This window comes from Cnephaeus nilssonii (genome assembly GCF_951640355.1).
Source record: "Cnephaeus nilssonii genome assembly, chromosome: 14".
Classification (NCBI taxonomy): domain Eukaryota; kingdom Metazoa; phylum Chordata; class Mammalia; order Chiroptera; family Vespertilionidae; genus Cnephaeus; species Cnephaeus nilssonii.
Genome location: NC_137085.1, coordinates 43834329 through 43856424, shown reverse-complemented (window position 1 = coordinate 43856424; position 22096 = coordinate 43834329). Strand labels below are relative to the sequence as shown.

At 42.1% G+C, this 22096-nt stretch overlaps 1 protein-coding gene across 1 annotated transcript in view; it reads left to right on the top strand.

The window, feature by feature from the left end:
• The window catches only part of ENTREP1 (endosomal transmembrane epsin interactor 1), a 54437-nt gene that overhangs the window by 15756 nt on the left and 16585 nt on the right, over nt 1–22096 (top strand). Inside the window, exon 3 of the mRNA XM_079790838.1 lies at nt 20890–21000. Coding sequence (XP_079646964.1) covers nt 20890–21000 — 111 coding nt within the window. The remainder of the gene's footprint in view (nt 1–20889; nt 21001–22096) is intronic.

Below are 22096 nucleotides of genomic sequence, written 5' to 3'. Positions count from 1 at the left end.
TCAGCCCTTCTTCCCTTTGTGTCCCACACTCTGCCCACAGGAGCACCTTCTGACTCTAACGCAGCCAGACTCTCTTACGTAAGCCTGGGACCTTCTTCCTCTAGCTGTGTGCCTGGCTGGCTTCTTCTGTTGTGGGGCTCAGCTCAGCATCACTTCCTGAAAGAAACCTTCCCTGACCACCCTGCCCCTCACCGGGTCCCAGCCCTGAACATTGGCCTCACCGCCTGGCATTAGCCTGTGTGCCGTTCCACTGCTCGTGGCCGTGTGTCTCCCCCAGCACATAGTCAGCTCTGTCTGTCTTCTTCATCCTGTATCCACAGGATCAATGTGCTCAATACACAGTATTGTTGGCCTTGGACTTAATTTGGGAGTCAATGAGAAATGCAGGTCCTAGGTGAGTTCTCAGTTTCTCTTTTTCTTTTGTCTTCCATTTCTCTCACTTGCTTTTGTCCTCTGGAGCTTTGTATTCCTCCCTTTTAACTGCAGGGTGGTTAGGGAGTATGTTGGTGGTGGAGGTTCGGAGTGGGCTGGTTGGTGTTTTCAGGCCCTTCGAGAGGCAAGCTGTCCTCAGTGTGAGCTGCTGGGTGCACACCAGTCGAGGACACTTGAATCCTTACTTCCTTTTGAGAACCACTTACCTCTGTGCTCCCTCTTTTGTAATTGTTTCCGTGGTTCCTCAGGTTTCGTACTCCTTTGAATAAACGAGGGTCAGTTTGACCTAGTTCCTTCAAACTCAGGTTTTCAGGGAAACTCAGAAGTGGTGGCTCTCATTCATTGGGTTCTCTTCCTTATAATGATAAAATACTCGTGTGTCCAGAACAAAAATAAGAATGTTGGAAAATAGTCTGCAAATATTGGAAGCTATTTATTAATATGACTGGGATTGAGCTAGGGTGTTTGTGCATGGGCATACATTTATGCATGCATAGCGTGTGCATGCATGCAGATTATTCTAGGTTGTATATTTTCCATCAAAAGCAAACATTTTCCATTTTTAAAAGGATGTTTTTATTTCTTCTAGATATTCCCTTTTTATTCTAATAAAATGTTTAGAAATCACAGACTCAGTGCAAGAAAAGACCTCAATGTTTGTATTGTCTAGGCACCTCGGTTAGAAAATGAAATTGTCTTGATAAGATATTTTTCTTTGGTGGCACATTTGGTAAGAATTGCCACTGTGAATGCCCAGCCAGGCATTCTGCCTATGATTTTGGTTGCTTAGGAAGTAGTAATTTGAGCTATTGTTACTTTTTTCTTGTCGTTTGGAACAATGGGGAGAATAGGACTTTTAAGCTGATACAAGGGCACCTGTATTCTTTAGCACCAAGAATGAAGGCTGTTGCCTGGTGATGTTCTTGGGTCACATATGTGGTTTATTCTCAGCTGGGGGTCCTGTTGATTTGCACTCTAGCCTGAGAGTAGAAGAGGTAAATGAACTGGCTATTTAAAAATATTATGTATCAGTTTCTCTCCTGACGTCAAGATTATATATAGTATTTAGGGTAGAGCCTCATTATCCAAAGAGACTAAAAAATGGCTTAAGTAAAATATATAGACATGGCCCCTACCCCTCATCTAACAGTCCAAGTGGGCTAGACTGGCAAGGTGGGCTGCTCCATGAAGCCATGTGGGGATCCAGTTAACTCCTGAGCCACTCGGGTGCTTTTCATTTTACTGTTCCTTGAAGGGAGAGTCGGGGAACACCCACACACTTGGTCCAAAGAGGTTAAGTAATTAGCCTCAACAGTGAGTCAGAAATAGTGATAGGAGGGCTGTGTTGTAAGGTAGGTGGTGGTCCTTTCCTTCCTGATGATAATTAAGAAGAGGAGGGGTCAGAACACCCATGTGCCGTTTAGGAATATGCACATTTATCACATGGGCCCTGAAGCTCTGGTTTAGTGCAGCCTGGTGCTTTCAAATATATCTCCTGGTTGTCAGTAATTTGGGATGAGCCCTGGTTTGAGAGGCCAAGAACCCCGCATTTTCATTTTAATGCTGACATGTTACCACTAATTATCAGGGGACCTTGGGGGAAATCTCATGATTTCTCTGTCTGTAAAATGAGGGGCTTGGATCAGAAAAATCTTTTAAGAGTCCTTCTAGCTCTCATATTACAGGTTTAGAGAATCTTCTTTAGTTACCTGGGTGATGTTTTAACTTTAGATGAGCATTTTTAACAGGCCATTATAAGTGCCCTGTGTATAAACTGAAATACTATGATTGTTTTACTATTGGTTTTTTAAGGCATAAAAATGGATGGTTATTCTCACTCTTCAGAATTATTAATACTCTCTTGCCTGCATATAATGCTTAAGAGTTTACTAGGTTCTTTTACATTTCTTGTGTGATTTATAGGTATCATTTATATTTTATAGATAAGGGACCAGTGGCTCAGGAGTTAACTGGTTTATCCAATCATAAATAGATGAACTATTATTAGGAAGAACCTACCATTCCTACCCAGCCATCATGGCTCAGTGGTTGAGCATCGACCTATGAACCTGGAAATCATGGTTCGATTCCTGGTTAGGGCATATGCCTGGGTTGCAGGCTCGATCCCCAGTGTGGGGCTGCCCCAGTGTAGGGCATGCAGGAGGCAGCAAATCAATGATTCTCTCTCATCATTGATGTTTCTATCTCTCCCTCTCCCTTCCTCTCTGAAATCAATAAAAATATATTTTAAAAGAAGGAACGAACCTACCATTCCATTACCTCCTCTGTTAGTAAATTAGTAGGTATTTCTCTGTGGCCAACTAGTGTGTGTGTGTGTGTGTGTGTGTGTGTGTGTGTGTGTGTGTAAAATGTCATTTAAATTAGTTATGTTCTTATTTGTGACATGTCCAATTCTTCTTCAAGTTCTAAACTGGCAAAAGTTTTGGGATTTTATCTTTGACTCAATAGTGCCAGAGGCAGAAAAGAACAAGACAACAGTTTTGAGTCTTAGTCCTGTCGCTTTCAATCAGCAAGTGGCCAAGGAAATTACCGAGTTTCCTTATTTGAATAACTAGAGGCCCGGTGCATAGATTCGTGCCCATTGAAAGGAAATTAATTAGAAGGTGGCCAGCGGGGTGGGACTGAGCGAGATGGGTCAGACACACCCTGGAGCCAACCTCTACAGATGCCCTTCAAGCCCTGGCGCCGCCCCAGGTGCAGGGTCCCTCGGCCTGGCCTGCAGGGATCAGGCCAAAACCAGCAGTCCAACATCCCCCGAGGGGTCCCGGAGTGCGAGAGGACACTCTGTAAAGTTTCTGTCACTCGACTGCTCCTGTGTTGAGCGTCTGCCCCCTGGTGGTCAGTGTGTGTCATACCTACCAGCTCTCGGCCAGTTGCTTAGGCTTTTATATATAGAGATGTGAATGCACCCATCCTTCAGGACTGTAGTGAGGAGCAAAAGATGTGAATGCACATGAAACTGTAAATGTAAAATGGGACCTAAGGCTTGGCAAGCACATTATGCTTTATTTTTCATCATCCACTGAGAAAATCCCCAAGAGGGCAGCTCTGTCAGTTTGGTGCGTCATTAACTAACCCATGGCAACAAAAAATGCACTTAGGCATCATGAAGGCACCCTGAACTTGGTTTGGGCTTACCTGTGACCACAGTGGGTTTAGCCCATTGATAGTAGAGCTTTAATTTCTGTCCTTTGATAACTTGCTCCCAGGAACTATGCATTAGGTAAGAATCTGGCACCCTCAGAAATAGGAAGTACTTGTGTGTTCATCTCTGGGCAGAATTAAGGCCTGAGCAGTATCTTGCTTACAAACTTACCTAAGCCATTTGGGTATGCTCTCAGCAGGTTTAGTTTGGTAGCAACAGGTAATTGCCAAAGCTTTGAAATAACCTTCCTGCCAAGTTGATGTTTACAATAAAAGTGAGTCTCAAGCCAAATTCTGCTACATATGCAAACTCTTACTAACCAACAAACAAAAAATTGTTCATGCACTCTGATTTGCACGCTTAAAGGATAGAGAGCTGGGATTTTTATCGAGTTTACAGAACACAGTATGAACAATTTTTTTTCTTTTAGTTTTTTTTTGTTGTTGCATCCATTTGTCTTGAATACCATGGCTGATAACCTGAAATTCTGCCGAACAAGCACAGCTAAGTTTATTGGACCTGCGGCTATAAGAGAGAACACTTCCTTGCTAGTAGTTCTGAGAAAGGGTGAGTCAAAGAGAGCCTCAGGTGAGTCCTTCAAAATAGGGAAACTTACTGGGTTTGGGCAGAGCCTCTGAGATAAGGGCTTTAGATTGGTGGGCGAATGGAAGGGAGGGCATAGAAGCAAGATTTGGTGAGTAAGCTGTTAGATATAATAAACTATTTTATTGGTCCACAGTCTTACCTTTGTGGAGCAAGTATTCCCTGGAGCAAGTAGCTAAGTTCTCTTTGCTTGTTCTCAGTATTGTTTACTATAGGATCAGAAATAACACTGAGTGGCCAGATTATTATGATCTCTGAATGCATAATAATCTAGCCACTCAGTGTATATCCTATATAATAAAAGGCTAATATGCAAATTGTCCCCTCGACCAGGAGTTTGACCAGCAGGCAGGCCAGCCAACCGCCCATGTCCCCTCCCCCTGGCCAGGCTGGCTGGACCCCACCCATGCATGAATTCATGTGCCAGGCCTCTAATACACACACACACACACATACACACACACACACACACACACACACACACACACACACACACACACACACTGAGTGGCCAGATTATTATGTGTTCAGAGATCATAATAATCTGGCCACTCAGTGTATATGGCCGGTCCCAGGATTAATGCAGGGGCAGGAAATTGTGTTGATTTTAGCTCTCACCACCAACTTCACAGAGAACACGTATTAAGCATCCATTGTGCTGATTAAACAAATTAATCATTTCATGAATTGGACAACTCATTTCCACTATGCCAACTTAGCAACGTCACCTGGATGTTGTTGGGAGATCGAGATAAAGGAGGCAGCTTCCGGGTACGGCCTTTCTCATAAATGCTAGCGGACTGTCCTGGCACGGGAGTTCTTCATTGTCCTTAGGGTGTCGCTTGGACCAACCTATATGCACATAATATCACAGCCTCTGTGTTGAAGTATTTCAAAGTGCATTATAGACACACTCTGGTAATATGTGAATATCTGGTCACTGAAGGGCCCTACAGAATGTAGTGATCAAGTTCTGAATAATACTGTGAGAAAACTGCACGAATCATGAATGAATGATTTGGAGCAAGAAGGGAAACTGTTTTCAATGGGGGGAACATTTTAAAATAGATGCATTGTCATGTGAAAAGTTGCAGAATAATATGTATGGTACATGTATGTGTGTGAAAAACCTGGGGGATTATACATACATTTTGTAGTTACACAGGAAATTTCTAGGAAAGATGTACGTACAGGAAACTGTTTCTAGTGGGCACCTCTGTTGAGTGCAGTGGGAATGGGAAGGAGGGAGACTTTGCCTTCCTGCTTTATACTTGGAGAGCACACGTGTTGTCTAAAGAGGAGACTGTTTCAGTTTCTTGCGTTAGTTGGGTTTGGCCATTGGTATCTGCAGTATCCGAGCTCTCTTCTTGGGGTTGATCTATCTGCCTTTGTGTGAGTCTGGTGAGAGGCAGGGCCCCACCTCCAGCTGTGGACTCTTCTGAGGCCAGATGCTTACACTTCTAAATGCCGGTGGCCAGGGTGCTCGTGACCTCCAATCACTGAAGTTCCTGTCCAGGACTGAAGCTGGAGCCACTGATGCACAATAGTCAGGCAGCCGAGAATTCATTAGGGAAAAGAGGCAACCGGTGTCCGAGGCTGGCCTCCAGGGACGTGACCTTGGTAAAGGTCCCAGCACCCAGCTTCCCTTGGCTCCTTCCTGGGCTTCTGATCCTGGTTCCTGTGGATTCTGTGAGCTACCCGATGGCCTCGCAAGAAATTCCTTTTCTGCTTACATAGCACAACTTGGTTTCTGTTGTTCACAATATAATCAAGAAGTCTGACTGCTGTAGGACTGTGATATTTTTCCTCCATGAGTTACTTTTATAACAGGTTAAAAAAAAAAACTACTTCAAAAATAAGGAAATTCATTTTAAACATTTGGTTATTTATGGTAACTCAGATGAAGAATGAAAAATCCAATGGGTTCTCAAGTTAGATTCATTAATGGTGAGTGCTTGACTGGGTGGAAAGTGTTGGGTGGAAGAGGCTGGGGTGGGAGAAGTGTCAGGGCTGTGGTGGTGGTGGAATTGGGTCTTACTAGCTGTCATTTCTCAATGAGGACACCAAAAGGTTGCCTTGTAGTGCTCTTTATTGAAGAGAAAGGAATAATTTAAAAATGGACATTGTGTATTAGCAGGTATTATACATGTTGAGGGGAAAGAATATAGATTTGAATAAGACCTGCATCTGATTGGGGTCCCCTTATTAGTTGTATGATTTGGGGCATAATAAATAAATCACCACTTGTTTTATGTCTATATCTATAAAATATATTTTTATATAATACACACTGTGTATATATTTTAAACATATATATGGTGCATATACTAGTATGTACACACTATATATATCAAACACATCACAGTAACATTGTGACATTTTATAATTTCCTAAATGCCTTTTAAGAGGAAATTAGATTTTTATTTAGAAAGGAAAACTCATAAGCCTTTTTACTTTTATTAAAAATAACAACTAGCTCTGCTAGTGTGGCTTAGTGGATTGAGCATCATCCCCATGCACCAAGAGGTCACCGGTTCGATTCCTGGTCAGGGCACATGCCCAGGTTGTGTGCTTAATCCTCAGAGGCAACTCATCAATGTTTCTCTCTCATTGATGTTTCTGTCTCCTTCTCCCTTTCTCTCTCTCTCAAATCAATAATACAAACATATTAAAAAATAATAATTAGACCTTAGTGCATTTCTTCCAGCATCCAAACCTGATTACACTCTCCAAGTTAACCATTTAAACTCATTTCTAGTTTTAGTGCTCCTGGTGGCTGTCCCCATCTTGCTAAAGTGAGGGATCTGTAACACTTAGCACTCTCACCTAGCTTCCTCTCCTGTTTTTGGAAATTATTTTGATTTCCCCTATTGATGACTTTATAATTTTAAATAATATTATAAACTTCTATTTCTTTTTTATGTTTGTTGTTGTTAATTCTCACCCAGGATATTTTTTCCATTGATTTTTTTTTAAAGAGAGAGTGGAAGGAAGGGATGGAGGGAGGGAGAGAGAAAGAGAGAAAAACATCGATGTGGGAGAAACACATGGATTGGTTGCCTCCCCCATACACCCTGACCGGGTTGGGCATGGAACCTGCACACCAGGTACATGCCCTTGACCAGGAATTGAACCACAACCCTTCGGTGTGAGGTCTGATGCTCTAACCACTGAGAAACACTGGCCAGGACTAAACTTCTATTTCTTAAATCAACTTTGTAAAGTATATCTTGACTCTCTCTTTTATAAGGTGAAGGAATCAGCACTTAGCTCTATTTCTTTCCCCCATTCCACTTCCCAGTTTTTCACAGTAACACCATTACCTTATATTGGCAGTGTTTTAATGCTTACATTTTGCTCTTAACCCTTTGCACTCGCTTGCTTTTTTCTCGATTCCTTTATTCTAATGCTAACCGTGTTGAGTCACACTCGACATCCGAGTGCAAAAGGTTAAACTATGTTATACCATTCAGATGTCGTCCATAAATTGTTTCTAAAATAGTAAAAAACGTATAATGGCATCACTTGCACCAGGAAGTTAGCAATGGATTCTTTATTTCCAGATTCACCCGAGGCTGCCATGTAACAGATGTCAGCAGCTCCCACATTTTAGCGTGTGCTAGACTGTCCAGGCAGGACGTGCAAAGCTTCTGGGTGAAAACCAGTTTTGCAACCCTTCGCTGATCTCTTACCCCAGCCTATAAACACATTAGGGATTAAAGAGACAAATGTTTTTGAGGAAGTTACTGACCTGCTGGGGCGTTGGAGTTCCATCTCCCCAGGGGGAGAGGTGCTTGAAGATAGGCACTTGGATGACCTGATACCGGTCCCTTGGTGGCTGACTGGGCTGAGGTCAGGCGCATGCTTGGGGGGGATTTAGAGGTCTGGTTGGAGTGCCCTGTGGCCTCAGAGTTAAAGACTGCCGTTGGGAAATAAATGTACTTTCACAGACCAAGCCCAAGATGCATACTTCCAACTGACAGATGCAAGAGAGAGCAGACCTGCGTAAGCTTAGATCCTGCTCCAGAGAGCCTCTTAGAGGAGTGAGGAGACCGCAGCCTGCTCAGCTCGATGCCAAAGCCAAGGGAACTACAGGCTCAACAGTGGATGTCTCAGAGGAGCCACGGGAAGCCCCATTTGGGATCAAGTCCCCTAAACCGGCGTTCCGAAAGGTTGGCGACCGCTGCCCTAACACTTGCCGAGGCTACAAGTGAACACTCAAGTGAACTCTCGCTGCCCCTTACCTTGTTTACCATCGTGCCCTGGCCTCCCCCTCATCCCTTCCAGTCCTGAATGACAGGGCTGTGGCTAGCAGGCTCAGGAGAAGTGGACACGAAAAGTAGGGAAATCAAGAAGACTGCAATGCTCCCTTGCCTTTCCCCACTGCAGGCTTGCTTGCTCCCTGATGAGAAGAAGAGCTGAAATTTAAATGAAGTTGCAAGTTTTGACAGGGACACAGGTCTGGACATTGTTATTGCTGAAATGAGACTTTCTGTTGCTTGCAGTGAGGAAGGACTCTTTGTATCTGATACTGACCAGAGAAGTCACGGGCCCAAACCCCAATTTCATCTAAGGGTTCAGGAAGAACTAGCCCTACAAAGTGGGCTTGATGAACATTGGTGAAGAGAGCAAAGTGGTTTTCTGTTGACCCCATGAGTCCTGCTGTTCAGGAGATGAGCTAGATTAGTTACTGTAGCACCAGGAAGAACGATCGGGCCTAGAGAGAAGGAAACGTAAGCCCTGTCGCTCAAAGGACGGTTTTGAGCAGCCAGGTCAAATCTATTGTTTTTTCTTATTCTCTTATCGTCTGTTCAGTATTATGTCACATTTAATTTGGCTCAGCTTAACAGCTCTATTGAGATAACATTGACATACCATACATAACATGCACCCAATTAAAGTGTACAGCTCAGTTGCTGTTAGTATTTCACAGATATGTGCAAAGTCACCACCAACAATTGTAGAACCTTTTCATCACCTCCCAGAGAAACCCTGTACCCATTGGTAGTCACCCTTGATATCCCCCCAATACTCCCAGTCCTAGGAAACCACTAATGCATTTTCTGTCTTTTAAATTTGCCTATTCTGGGTATTTCAAATAAATGAAATTATATAATATGTGACTCTTTGTAACTGGCTTCTTTCAGTTAGCATAGTTTTGTTTTGTTTTGTTTTTTAAATATATTTTTACTAGAGTCCCGGTGCACGAATTCATGCACCGGTGAGGTTCCTTGGCCTGGCCTGCGGGGATCAGGCTGAAACCAGCTCTATAACATCCCCCGAGGGGTCCCGGATTGCGAGAGGGCACAAGCCAGGCCGAGGAACACCACCGTTGCACGATTGGGGTCAGGGAGAGACCGCGGGAGGGCTCCAGGGCATGACTGGCCCATCTCGCCCATTCCTGATCTGCTGGACCCCAGCAGCAAGCTAACCTACCGGTTGGAGTGTTTGCCCCTGGTGGTCAGTGCACATCATAGCGACTGGTCGAACGGTTGGTCGAACGGTTGAATGGACATTGAGTCGGACACTTAGCATATTAGGCTTTTATTATATAGGATTGATTTCAGAGAGGAAGCAAGAGGGAGAGAGAGAGAAACATCAATGATGAGAGAGAATCATTGATTGGCTGCCTCCTACATGCCCCCAACTGGTGATTGAGCCTGCAACCCAGGCATGTGCTCTGACCAGAATTGAACCTGGGACCCTTCAGTCCACAGGCCAACACTCTATCCACCAAGCCAAACCGGCTAGGGCTCAGTTAGCATGTTTTTCTAAGCACAGCATTTTAAAGGGTTATCCATGTTGCAGCGTGTATCAGTACTTTCCCCCCTTTTTATTGTTGAGTGATATATACCACATTTTATTCATCTGCTCATCAGTTCATTATTTCTACTTTGGGGCTGTTATCAATAATGCTGCAATGAGCATTAGTGTATAAGTATTTTTATGGACATGTTTTAATTTCTCTTGGCTATATGCCTAGGAGAAGAATTGCTGAATCATATGGTAACTCTGTGTTTAACATTTTGAGGAACTGTTTTCCAAAGCAGCTGTGTCATTTTACATTCCCATCAACAACATGTGTGGGTTTCAATTTTCTCCACATCTTTGTCAACACTTATTATTGTCTGTATTTTTTATATAGTCATTTGTATGGGTGGTAAGCAGTATCTCATTGTGGTTTTGATTTGATGTTGAGCATCTTTTCATGTGCTTATTGGCATTTGCATGTCTTCTTTGGAGAAATGTCTATTCAGATCCTTTGCTCATTTTAAAATTAGATTATTTGTGTTTTTATTACAAGTTATCACATAAATTATTTGCAAATATTGTCTCTCATTCTGTGGGTTGTCTTTACTTTTTTGATGGTGTCCTTTGAAGCATGAAAGTTTTTAATTTTGATGAAATCCAGTTTATTTATTTGTTGTGGCTGTACTACCACCTTTAAGAAGGCTGGTCTAAGCCAAGGTCACGAAGAATTTCCTCAGATTTTCTTCTAAGAGTTTTATTGTATTAGTTTATATCTAGGTCTCTGATCCATTATTGGATTTCTTTTATTTTGAAGACATCTTTCTTCACACTGAGCAATTTTTAAAATTGTTTGATTAATTCTTTCCCTCAATTTGCTCTGCTCTTTTTTTCCTAGAACAGCTAATCAGATGTTTGACCTCATGAATTGAGGCTCTTTGGTTTTTAACTTTTCAGAGTCTCACATTTTCTATTTCTATTTCTATTTCTATATTTATATTCTAGGTATTTTCTTAATTTTTCTTCTGCCATTCCATTGAAGAGTTTGATAATTTTATCTTTTGATGTTCAGAAACTATTTTTGGATCTCTGATTATCTTTTACATAGCAGCTATTCTTGTTTTATGCATGCTGTGATTTCCCTTATCTCTTTGAAGATACAGGTTAAATACATTTACATTTTTCCTTTTATACTTTCTGAGTAATCTATGTTTTCTCCCTGCGGGCGGTGGGTGTGTGTGTCTAATTATGATTTAAGAACTAGATTGGTAATATTTGTAGTCTGTAATAATAAAAAAACACATAACTGAGATGCATGTACTAGCCCACTGAACTATGAAGTGTTACTGGTGTCCTCATTCTGAAGAAACTGAGGCACAGAGAGGTTATGTAATTTCCCCAAGGTTGCATGGTTAGGAGTGGAAGCGTTGGGTGCAGTGTCAGTTGATCTGCCTCTAGAGTCCATGCTCTTCATCACTCCCTTGCTTGTTGCGTCTGCTTCCACAGCAGGCCCGTCTGGGGGAGGGCTGCCTGGAGCTCTGTGCGGCTGAGCGGGCCTTAGTGATGGCGAGGCTTTATCTCAGGGTGCGCTTGAGAGGAGCAGACAGATGACCCTGCTTGGCCAAAAAGAAGATCTGACTCTGTAATGAATACTCCACTGGGAACTTTGCACCTCCAGCCAGATTATCCAGCTATTTTAGAAAGATGTTCACTGGTAGGAGCTGGTAGGCAAATGCCTCTACTCTGTTACTTGTGCACCTGAAAAAAGTCTCTTCAATTTTTTTTCAATGTTTTATCATGAAAAGTCTAAAACTTAACAGGAATATTGAGCAAATAACCCAGCGAATTCTCATATACCTTCCACTTGGATTCTGTAGCTGTTAACATTTTGCCATATTTGCTATGTCTACACATAAATAAGGGATTTTAATTTGAAGTATTTCAAAGTTTTGAATTTCATGGTACTTTACCCCTGTATTCTTTTTTCCCCCAGAAACATTAAAACAATGGAATTTTATTTTGTTGAAAAACTCGAGTTTATAATCATTTAGTAAATGAAGAGCAAACACTTCATTTTCCTATCCCATAACTCTTATGAAAAAAATCATTAGTAAATAAATACCTGTGAACAGATTAAGGGTAAGGCAGACTGGATAATAAGCCACCCCTGATGTTCACACTCCCTGCATGTGACTCACTCTCACAGGGTGAGCCGGCACTGGGGATAACCGAACTCCTATGATATGGGCATTGAATCTCATTCTAATCATTCAAATAAGCCCAATGATAAATATTTATTTTTTTTGCTCATCATGGGCAGTAAACTATACACATTTTACTGAAGGAATACTTTGATAGAAGCACTTACTTAAGTTACATTGTGCATCACAACTATAAAAATGTCTTCAACAGTTCCATTTAACCACCATTACCCCTATATTCTTTTTTTTTTTTTTTGGAAACTTTATTAATTTTTATTTTTAAGTATATTTTATTGATTTTTTTACAGAGAGGAAGGGAGAGGGATAGAGAGTTAGAAACATCAATGAGAGAGAAACATCGATCAGCTGCCTCCTGCACACCCCCTACTGGGGATGTGCCCGCAACCAAGGCACATGCCCTTGACTGGACTCGAACCCGGGACCCTTCAGTTCGCAGGCCGACACTCTATCCACTGAGCTGAACCGGCTAGGGTGTATATTCTTAAGGAGGCATTCTCTCCTAAAAAGAAGACATTCTTCTATCTCACCATAATAACATTATGACAGCTAGGAAAATGATCAGTAATTTCCTAATGTCATTTAATATACGGCTCTTATTTAAAATTCCCCAGTCACTCCAAAATGTTGTATAACTTTTTCTTAATCAAAAAGCTTTTTAACTAAAGTATGATTTGTGTACATTTCTGTATGCATACGTGTACAGATTGATGTATCATCAAAAAGTGAATACACCTGTGTAACCTAGTTCCATTAAAAAAAAAAACACCTAGGGTCCAGTCAAGGTTCAGTCATTTACTTTGATTATTGTGTCTTTAGTGTTCTAAAATACTCTTTCTTATGAAGAGATAAGTCAAATAGTTTATTTATTCTCCTCTCTCTCCTTTCCTTTTCCTCTTCTCTTTCTCCTCTTCCTCCTCATTTCTTTCCTCCTTCTCTTCCATTTTCTCCTCTTCCTTCTTCTTTTGATATGGTAAATTTCAAATGCACTCCTAATCAGAGAGAAACACACAAACACCTTGTACCCATTGCTCAGCTACTATAATCATTAACAGTTGTTCGGATTTGTCTCATCTACACCCCTAACCATTTCTCTTTTCCCTTGCCATTGGGTTGTTTTGAAATAAAACCCAGCCTTCACAACATTTCATCCTTAAATATTTTAATACATATGCATAAAAGACATGTCCAGGTGCTCAGTAAGGGCTGTTGACTAAAACATGAACTTGTGCCCTGTCCATGTACTTGCCCCCAGCATGGTGGTTAGGATCTGAGAGGGAGTGTCTCAGAAGAGTGTTTCAGGAGGCCCAGGAGGCCCAGGTGGCCCAGGCTTCTTACAGTCTAGCTTTGTGTGTCCCAGAATGTCACTTGCACCACTTTCTGTTGATCAAACAAGTTCCTACGGCCAGCTTAGAATCAAGGGGAAGGGAAACAGAAATTGTACTTCATCTCTTTTCCTTCCTTTCTTTTCTTTTTTGTTTAATTTTATGTGTGATTTTAAAAAATTTTGATAAAATACACAAAATAAAAATGACCATTTTTACCATTTTGAGTGTACAGTTCAATGGCATTACGTGCATTCACAATGCTGTCTAACCATCACCACTATTCATTTTTTAAATAATCCCCAATAAAATCTCTGTACCCATTCAGCAATAACTCCCTTCCCCCCTCCCCAACTGACCACCATTCTACTGTCTCTATGAATTTGACCTCATCCTATATAATAAAAGCCTAATATGTTAAGTGTCCGGTTGTCCATTCAACCAATCAAAGAGTAATATGCCAATGATATGCTAAGGCCGCTCTACCACTAGCTATGACATGCACTGACCACCAGGGGGCAGATGCTCTGACTGGTAGGTTAGCTTGCTGCTGGGGACACGCCCTGGAGCCTTTCCGCAGTCCCTCCCCTCGGGCCAACCTCCCGCGTCCCTCTCCGGCCCGATCGTGCATCATTCATTGGTAGGGTCCCTCAGCCTGCCCGAGGACCTCCCAGCCCCTGAGTGCACGAATTTCTTGCACTGGGCCTCTAGTATAAGTATAATCATCCTTTTGTGTCTGGCTTATTTCATTTAGCATACTGTTCCCAAGGTTCATTCCCATTGTAGTATGGGTCACTGCTTCCTTTTTAAGGCTGGAGAATATTCCATTGTATGTATTGGACTTCACATACAATGTGAACAGCTTGCGAGTACAGAGAGGGAAGGACTTCATGGCAGACATATTCGGAGATTGTTCTCAAGAGCTGTGATCTTCATTGTTGGGGAATCATAAGGTCTGACTCTTTAACCTGCTGAGTCTTGAGAAGCTAACCACAGCAGAGAAGAGGCCAGAAGCAAGAACAGAACACAAATTAGAGAAGTACAAAGAAAAGGAAAAAAAGAATAATGGAGTAAAGAGAGTATCAAGAATCATAGATCAACAATTTTGTTTAAACCTAACTTTCTGTTTTCTTCCTTATCTTCAAATCCAACTTGACTTCTGCCAGCCGATTCCTGAGGGCCATACCGGACCGCATTCCTGACCCTCCCACCTGATTTGTATAGCAGATCTGGTGTGTCATGTCATCCTCTGATTATTTCTTTTGAGATTCTCATTCAGATGTTAGTCTCCTGGTCGCAGTCGCATTCCTGACAAGAACATGTTAATTTAGGGAGGCAGAGCTAAGCTGTATTGGGGAATTACAGAGCCAGACACATGCGAAGGACCTCCCCTTTTTTCTTCCGCCCGACTGCTTAGCTCCTGAGAAAAGCCACTTTTCCTAAGAAATGAGGGGCGATGAGCTGACAGGGAGCCCTGGGAGACGGGGGAGGTGCAAGAGATCAGGGCGAAGAGTCCTGGTAGGACAGAATGCCCCTTTCACACGTACGGAGACGGGAAGTAACCCCTGAGACCTGCACATTTTCACCAGAATTAGGGACTCATCTTGAAACTGTTCTCCAACTGATGAAGATTTGTGTCTCACTTTGGTGGAGAGGGGAAGAAGCCTTCTGCTCCCGTTGAAAAAGCAATTGGAAATAAATGTTACCCTATTTTAAACACTTTAACTTCAGGACAGGCACAACCTGAGTAAATCCGACACTTAGCATCTTTGAGAGGAAAGGGAGACGCTGGCTCTGTCCGCAGCAGCGGCCTGTGTTTGGCTTGCTGGCAAGAAGCAGTCTGAATGTTAGTGATATGCCTGCCAGGTTTCTGGGAGACGTTTCAGGGGTGTCACGGGAGTAAGTTCTCTTGGGATCTGGGGGTTAAAGCCACACAGGCAAACCAAGTCAGTGCCTGCGTGAGCTCCCAAAACAGGTTCCAAGCAGCCAGAGTCTGGGCTTTGGAGTGACAGTGATTTATTATGTTTTGTTGGTTTCCATGGTGCTGGGGGGTCAATCAGAAACATTCATTTTTGCTAAACTACTTCAGAAAAGTTTGAGTATGGTGTCCTGTCCTCATTCCGCCCCCCCCCCGCCCCCACCCCAATGTCATTTAGTTGTGTTCAGATAACATTGCTCAGGATTCTACATCTTTGTGTTAAAATACTTCCCAAAACCGAGTTAAAATTTTAAATGTTAAGAGTCAAATAAGCAGTTATATGAACTGTCATGGGTTCTGTGGAATTTGTCTTATCAATTTGTCTTATCAGTGACTAATCAGTGGTTTGGAGCTTGGACTCTATGTCTCCAAAAACACAGATGTTAAAATGCCAGCCAGGTCACACGGCGTTCTTGTTTTAAAGGGAAAGTGTAACCTGAATTCTAAGGACAGGCTGCTTTGTCCCCTTCCACCCCCCCCCACCCCCCCACTCCCCGCCCCCCGCAACCCTTCCCATCTTCCTTCCTCAGGAAGTGGTGAGTTCCCACCAGAGCAAAGGTGGCAACCATTTTCATACAAGCAGTGGTAGTGGATTCGGTGCTTGCCTTTCAGGGCCTGCCTGTGTATGTTCCAGAATATTAGTAAGAACGCGTGATGCCCCCATGTCGTGTTTACCATAAAGTATCGATTTTCTTTCATTTGTTCACTGAGTGATTGTTGGATTCATTCATTCATTCATTCAGTCAGTCAGTCAGTCAGTCAGTCAGTATTATTTAAGACCACCTATGTGTTAGGGTCCTTGGTTCAAACTTTGTGCCCCACTGGAGAAAGTGTATATTGTTTTACATTTGTTTTGGGCAGTATGAAAGACTGCATGGGGGGGGGGGGGGGCCAGGGAAGGCATAGTGATTAAGTGAGTACCAGTGATATTTTCTTAGGAAATTACAAAAATGAATGACATTGTGAAAGAAAATCATTCTGAGGCAGTATTTTTTTTTTTACTTTGTTGGGGTGACACTGGCTAATAAAATTATACAAGTTTCACATGCACAGTCTACAACAGATCACCTGTACATTGCATTGTGCTTTCACCACCCCACGTCAAGTCTCAGTCCATCACCATTTATTCACCCTCTACCCTCCTCCACTTCCCTCCACCCCTGCCCCCTCCGGCAGTCACCACACTGTTGTCCGGATAGCTCAGTTGGTTAGAGCATCATCCTGATATGCCAAGGTTTCAGGTTGGATCTCAGGGCACATTCAAGAAGCAACCAATGAATGCGTGAATAAGTGGAACAATGCCGAAACCGGTTTGGCTCCGTGGATAGAGCATCGGCCTGTGGACTGAAAGGTCCCAGGTTCGATTCCGGTCAAGGGCATGTACTTTGGTTGCGGGCACATCCCCAGTAGGGGGTGTGCAGGAGGCAGCTGGTCGATGTTTCTCTCTCATCGATGTTTCTAACTCTCTATCCCTCTCTCTTCCTCACTGTAATAAATCAATAAAATATATATATATATAAAAAAAGAATAAGTGGAACAAATCGATCTCTCTCTCTCCCCCCCTCCCCTTCTTCCCTGTTCTCTCTCCCCCCACCCCTCCAATCAATTAAAAAAATGTGTCAAGAATTAAAAAAAGTATTAGAGTTTTTAAAATTCAAAGTCTTTGAGTTTTTCCTCATGAGGAATTTGATGAGCTTTTGATATTTAAATAGAAACACATACACACACACACACACACACACGCACATACACACACAAACACACACACACATATTCACTAATCCCATTTAACTCCATCTTTAGTAAATCTCATCTTGACTCCATTATTTAATCTCCCAAAGGCCCCACCTCCTAATACCATCATCTTGGGGGTTAGGATTTCAACATATATGGGGGATACAAACATTTAGGCCATAGCACAGAGTTTTATTCCATTTCTGAATATATTATAATCTGTTCATCCATTCTCCTATTCTTGGACCTTTGCATTGTTTCCAGGTTTTGGTTAGTAGGAATCAATCCATTGCTGAAAACATTCTTGTGTGTCTTCTTGTGGACATATACATTGATTTGTCTTGAGTATAGGATGGTGTATGTTTAACTTCATTAGAAACTGCCAATAGTTTTCCACAGTGGTTGTACCATTTTCTAATCACTTCTTAGGCTCTTGAACAGTCCTATTTTTAGGTTCACTTTCTTTTCCAGAAGTATATGCAGCCATAAGAACATTTGGAGATTCTGAGGAGTAAATCCTGTTAAGTTTTGGCTTTCCTCATTGCTATTGTACGATTCCCTTTGCTCAGGACTGTTGAGTCGATTCGCACTTGCCCATGGCTTTCTAGCTTCTAAAATGTTGCTGTTTTCCCATTTGCTTTGTTTTTATGTATTTCTGCATTTAAAAATTTTCCTTTACTGCCATTTTAATGTGCTTTCAGGATTTAGTTGGACTAAATGCTTATGTTCAACTCATCATTTTAAAGCTATTCATTTTTTAACTACTCTATCTTCGTGTGATCACTGGAACAATTTATTTAAACATGCATAGTTGAGTTTTAGTTGCATCTTGAGCTTGGAGCACTAGGGAAATAAGCAAAATAAAAGTGTTGGGCAGTGGGAAAGGTCAACCTATTTATTTAGAGAATGAAATATTGTATCAAAAAAGACATTGAATAATACCAAGTGATTATAGGCATAATTATTTAAGGCTATTATGTGATGGGGATTATGAGGGACTTTTAGCAGGTAGGAACAGGCAAATTGAAGATGTTGTTTCTTCTTGATAGCCTCAGGCTCCACAAATATTTTTTTCACCAAATATTCCTTTATTGGGTCATTTAATTGAAATCTGGAATGAACAGAAGGCACAATTGCAAAAGGTCAGATTTGAGATGAATTCCAAATACTGAGTTGAAGAACATAATGCCTTTTGCATCAAGCTACCTGATATATAAGTATCATAAAGTACTCATGGTTCAAGTTATTGCTGGAAGTATTCCACTGTCTATTCTCCTGTTGTTGGATATTTGAGTTTTTATTTTTTTGGTCTAAAATGAATAAAGGTGTTGTAAATAGCTTCTGTAAGTCCTTTTGTGGGCAGTTGCACTTATTTCTCTGGGTCTATTTCTAGGAGTGGAATTGCAGGTCATATGGTAGGTATATATATATTCAGAATTTTTAAAAATTAAAATTGTATTTTAGAATAGTTTTAGATTTACAGAAATTTTGTAAAGATAGTACAGAGAGGTTCTATATCCTCATACCCAGTCTCCCCTATTATTTTTTAAATCTTTACAGTTGAGAGTATTACAGATGACCCCCCTTTTTCAGTTTTCCCTATTATTGACACAATGAATGAACTAAAGGTACATTAGTCACAATTAATGAGCCAATATTGGTACGTCATTATTAACTAAAATGTATGCTCTCCAGGTTTCCTTAGCTTATACCTAACATCCTTTCTCTGTCCAGGATCCCACGCAGGACACCTTGTTACATTTAGTTGTCATGTCTGAGAAAGTTTCTTAGACTTTCCTTGATTTCGATGTTCTCCACTGTTTTGAGGAGTCCTTGTCAGACACTCGGTAGAACGTGCCTCAGTTGAGATTGTCGGCTGTTTTTCTCATGAGCAGACGGAGGTTATTATGAATGCTGGGGAGGAAGACCACAGAGGTAGAACGCCATTTTCATCATATCATATGAAGGGTGCATACCATCAATAGGACGTATTAGTGATGTTAACCTTGGTCACCTGGTCGATATTGTGTTTGTCAGGTTTCTCCCCTGGGAAGTTACTTCTCCTCGATCCTTTTCAGCCCACATTTATGGTGTAGGGGATTGAGGGTAGAGTAACCCCATAAATTATATGGAATTCCTCTGCATGGGAGATATATGTTTAATTTTTAAGCAATTGAAATACAGTTTTCTAAAGCAGTGGTACCCAGACAGGCGATGTCTGAATGTCCATGTGCTTCTCATTCTCACCAACACTTACTGTTGTCCGTCTTTTTTATTTTCACCATTCTTGTTGGTGTAAAGTGGTATCTCATTATAGTTTTAATTTGCATTCATGATCATTAATGATGTTGACACCTTTTCATGCTCTTATTGGCCAGTCCTTTAACTTCTTATGTTAAATACATGTTCCAGTCTTTTGCCCAGTTTTGTTTGTTTGTTTTAGCTAATGGTCACGTGCCTGGGGCAGGGAGGGGTAGGGGAAGGGGAAGTGGAAGGCACGGGCAGGCATGCACCTGGGAGAGAGCACCTGCCCAGTTTTTACTTTGGGTTGTCTGCCTTTCTGTTGTGAGCTGAGGAGTAATTTGTATATTCTGGAAAAGGTTCTTTGTTCAACATAGACATGATATATTTTCTCCCAGTTGGGGCTTGCCTGTTGACTCTTTAAATAGAGTCATTTGATGAGCTGGACTTAAGATTTTAATGATGAAGTTTGGGGTCTAGCGTTGGGTGATGGACTCTCACCCATTCTATATCTGCTGCTGAGCCTTAGTCATGAAGATTAGTGGTGTGCTTTCTTTTCAAAGCCTCTGATGATGTGGTAGATACAGCAGTGGTTACTGGTGCCGCTCTGTTTGACCGCTGATTGGGTGAAGGGTTTGAGGGGCAACCGAGGGAAATTCCAATCTTATCAGGAGAGGCGCAGCCTGAGTCACACAGAACTGAACTGGGAAAGGGCTCATCTCTATTTTCACGTGTCTACTACCGTTTCTGGCTAGTAATGGCTCTGAGCTTCTTGATTTCCCTGGGTTCCATTTTTATTCTAGAATTCTCCATTTGTCTACTTATCATTTATTCTGCAAACCTCAGGAATAATAACAACGGTTCAAGGAGAACATCACTGTTGCTTATTGCATTGTACAGATAAAAGATAGGGGCAGAACTCCCTTATCCGAAAAAGCGGGGGTGGGGGGGGGGAGGGAGGAAATAAGGACATGAAATTATTGAGAACATTTGAAAGACACTGGCATTCCTGAGCACATTTTAAAATATATATTTTTAAAATATATTTTATTGATTTTTTACAGAGAGGAAGGGAGAGGGATAGAAAGCTAGAAACATCAATGAGAGAGAAACATCGACCAGCTGCCTCCTGCACACCCCCTATTGGGGATGTGCCCGCAACCAAGGCACATGCCCTTGACTGGAATCGAACCTGGGACCTTTCAGTCCGCAGGCCGACACTCTATCCACTGAGCCAAACCGGTTTTGGCCTGAGCACATTTTAAACATTCTAAAAGTGGGGGGGGGGGGGAGGGGGGAGTTTTTAAAACTAAAACCATGGTCTGACTTTAAAAAAAAAATGCTTCCTCTAGGAAGAGAATGTGAGTTTGTTTTATTCAGATAAAACCCTCTCTGAATTTAGCTGCCATCTTTTTCTAACTACCTATTTTCTTGCCATTTCAGGTCAACCTCTTCGTGCTGCTCTCTGTGGTGTGTGTCCTCTTAAATCTCGCTGGGTTTATCCTGGGCTGCCAAGGGGCTCAGTTCGTGTCCAGCGTGCCCAGGTGTGATTTGGTAAGCAGTCCGAAACGCCACTGTGCACCGGGCTGACCCCGCCTGTCTGGCTCCCATTGGGTGCCAGTGTGTAGCTGGCAGCATGGATGCACCAGGCAGCCTCCTAAAGTGAAGCCTGAAGTTGGTAAAAGGAAGCTGTCTGCTAATTATTTTACTCAGCCTGTCAGTTATTTTGTTCTAGGCAGGGGCCAGCCGGCAGGCCCCCAAACCCCAGTAATTCAGTGCATCGTTAGTTAACTGGTGGATTAGGTGTCCACTGTCAGTATCTATCTGCTCTCATCTAAAGAGGAAAAATGGGTATTATCAGAATACAAGTCAGCAGGCCTTTATCCACAACCTTTGGAGGCCAGGGGTGTTTCAGATTTCAGAGTTTTCCCAACTTTTAGAAGATAAATGTGACGTATAGACTATTTATTCTGTAGCACCCAAGTGCAATCTGGGACAGCGGCTGTAATAGAAACTTTTAAGGTTTCAGAATTGAGTATAAGAGGTTGTGGACCTGTACCATCTCTGAATTTTTCAAAAATATTTTTGTATAGTTATTTTTTTGTGGGCCTGGTTTTATTTCTCTTGAATAAATATATATACACACACACAGGTAGAACTGCTGGGTTATGAAATAAATGTATGTCTAACTTCATAAAAAACTTCCTAAATAAATACTTTTAATTTAAAATATATAGCAGTTCCTGTAATAAAGGGCTTCAGCTCACATTTCTCCAGTGACCCTCCTCCAGCAACAAGTGTCTTTCATTTTTTACCAGTCTCCTGGGACTGAAGTGAGATCCCCTCCTCACTGTAGTTGGCAGTTCCTTAGTTGCTAAAGACGCATCGCCACTTTTTAGGCAGCTTCCCAGAAGATTCTGATGTGCAGCGAGGGTTGAGAACCACAGTACTGGTTGATGGCGGGAGGAAGGAGTAGATCTAACAGCCAGTGTCAAGGTTGAAGAATGGATGTTGTTCACTTAGGCTTGGGGAGACTTGACCAGGTTTGTGTGCAGGTAGGTTAAAGAGATTGAGGAGGAGTTAAGGTACGTTTTTAGAAACCTTGGGCAGAGATGGGATTAGGAGGGGAGGTGAAGGATCAGGACCAGGG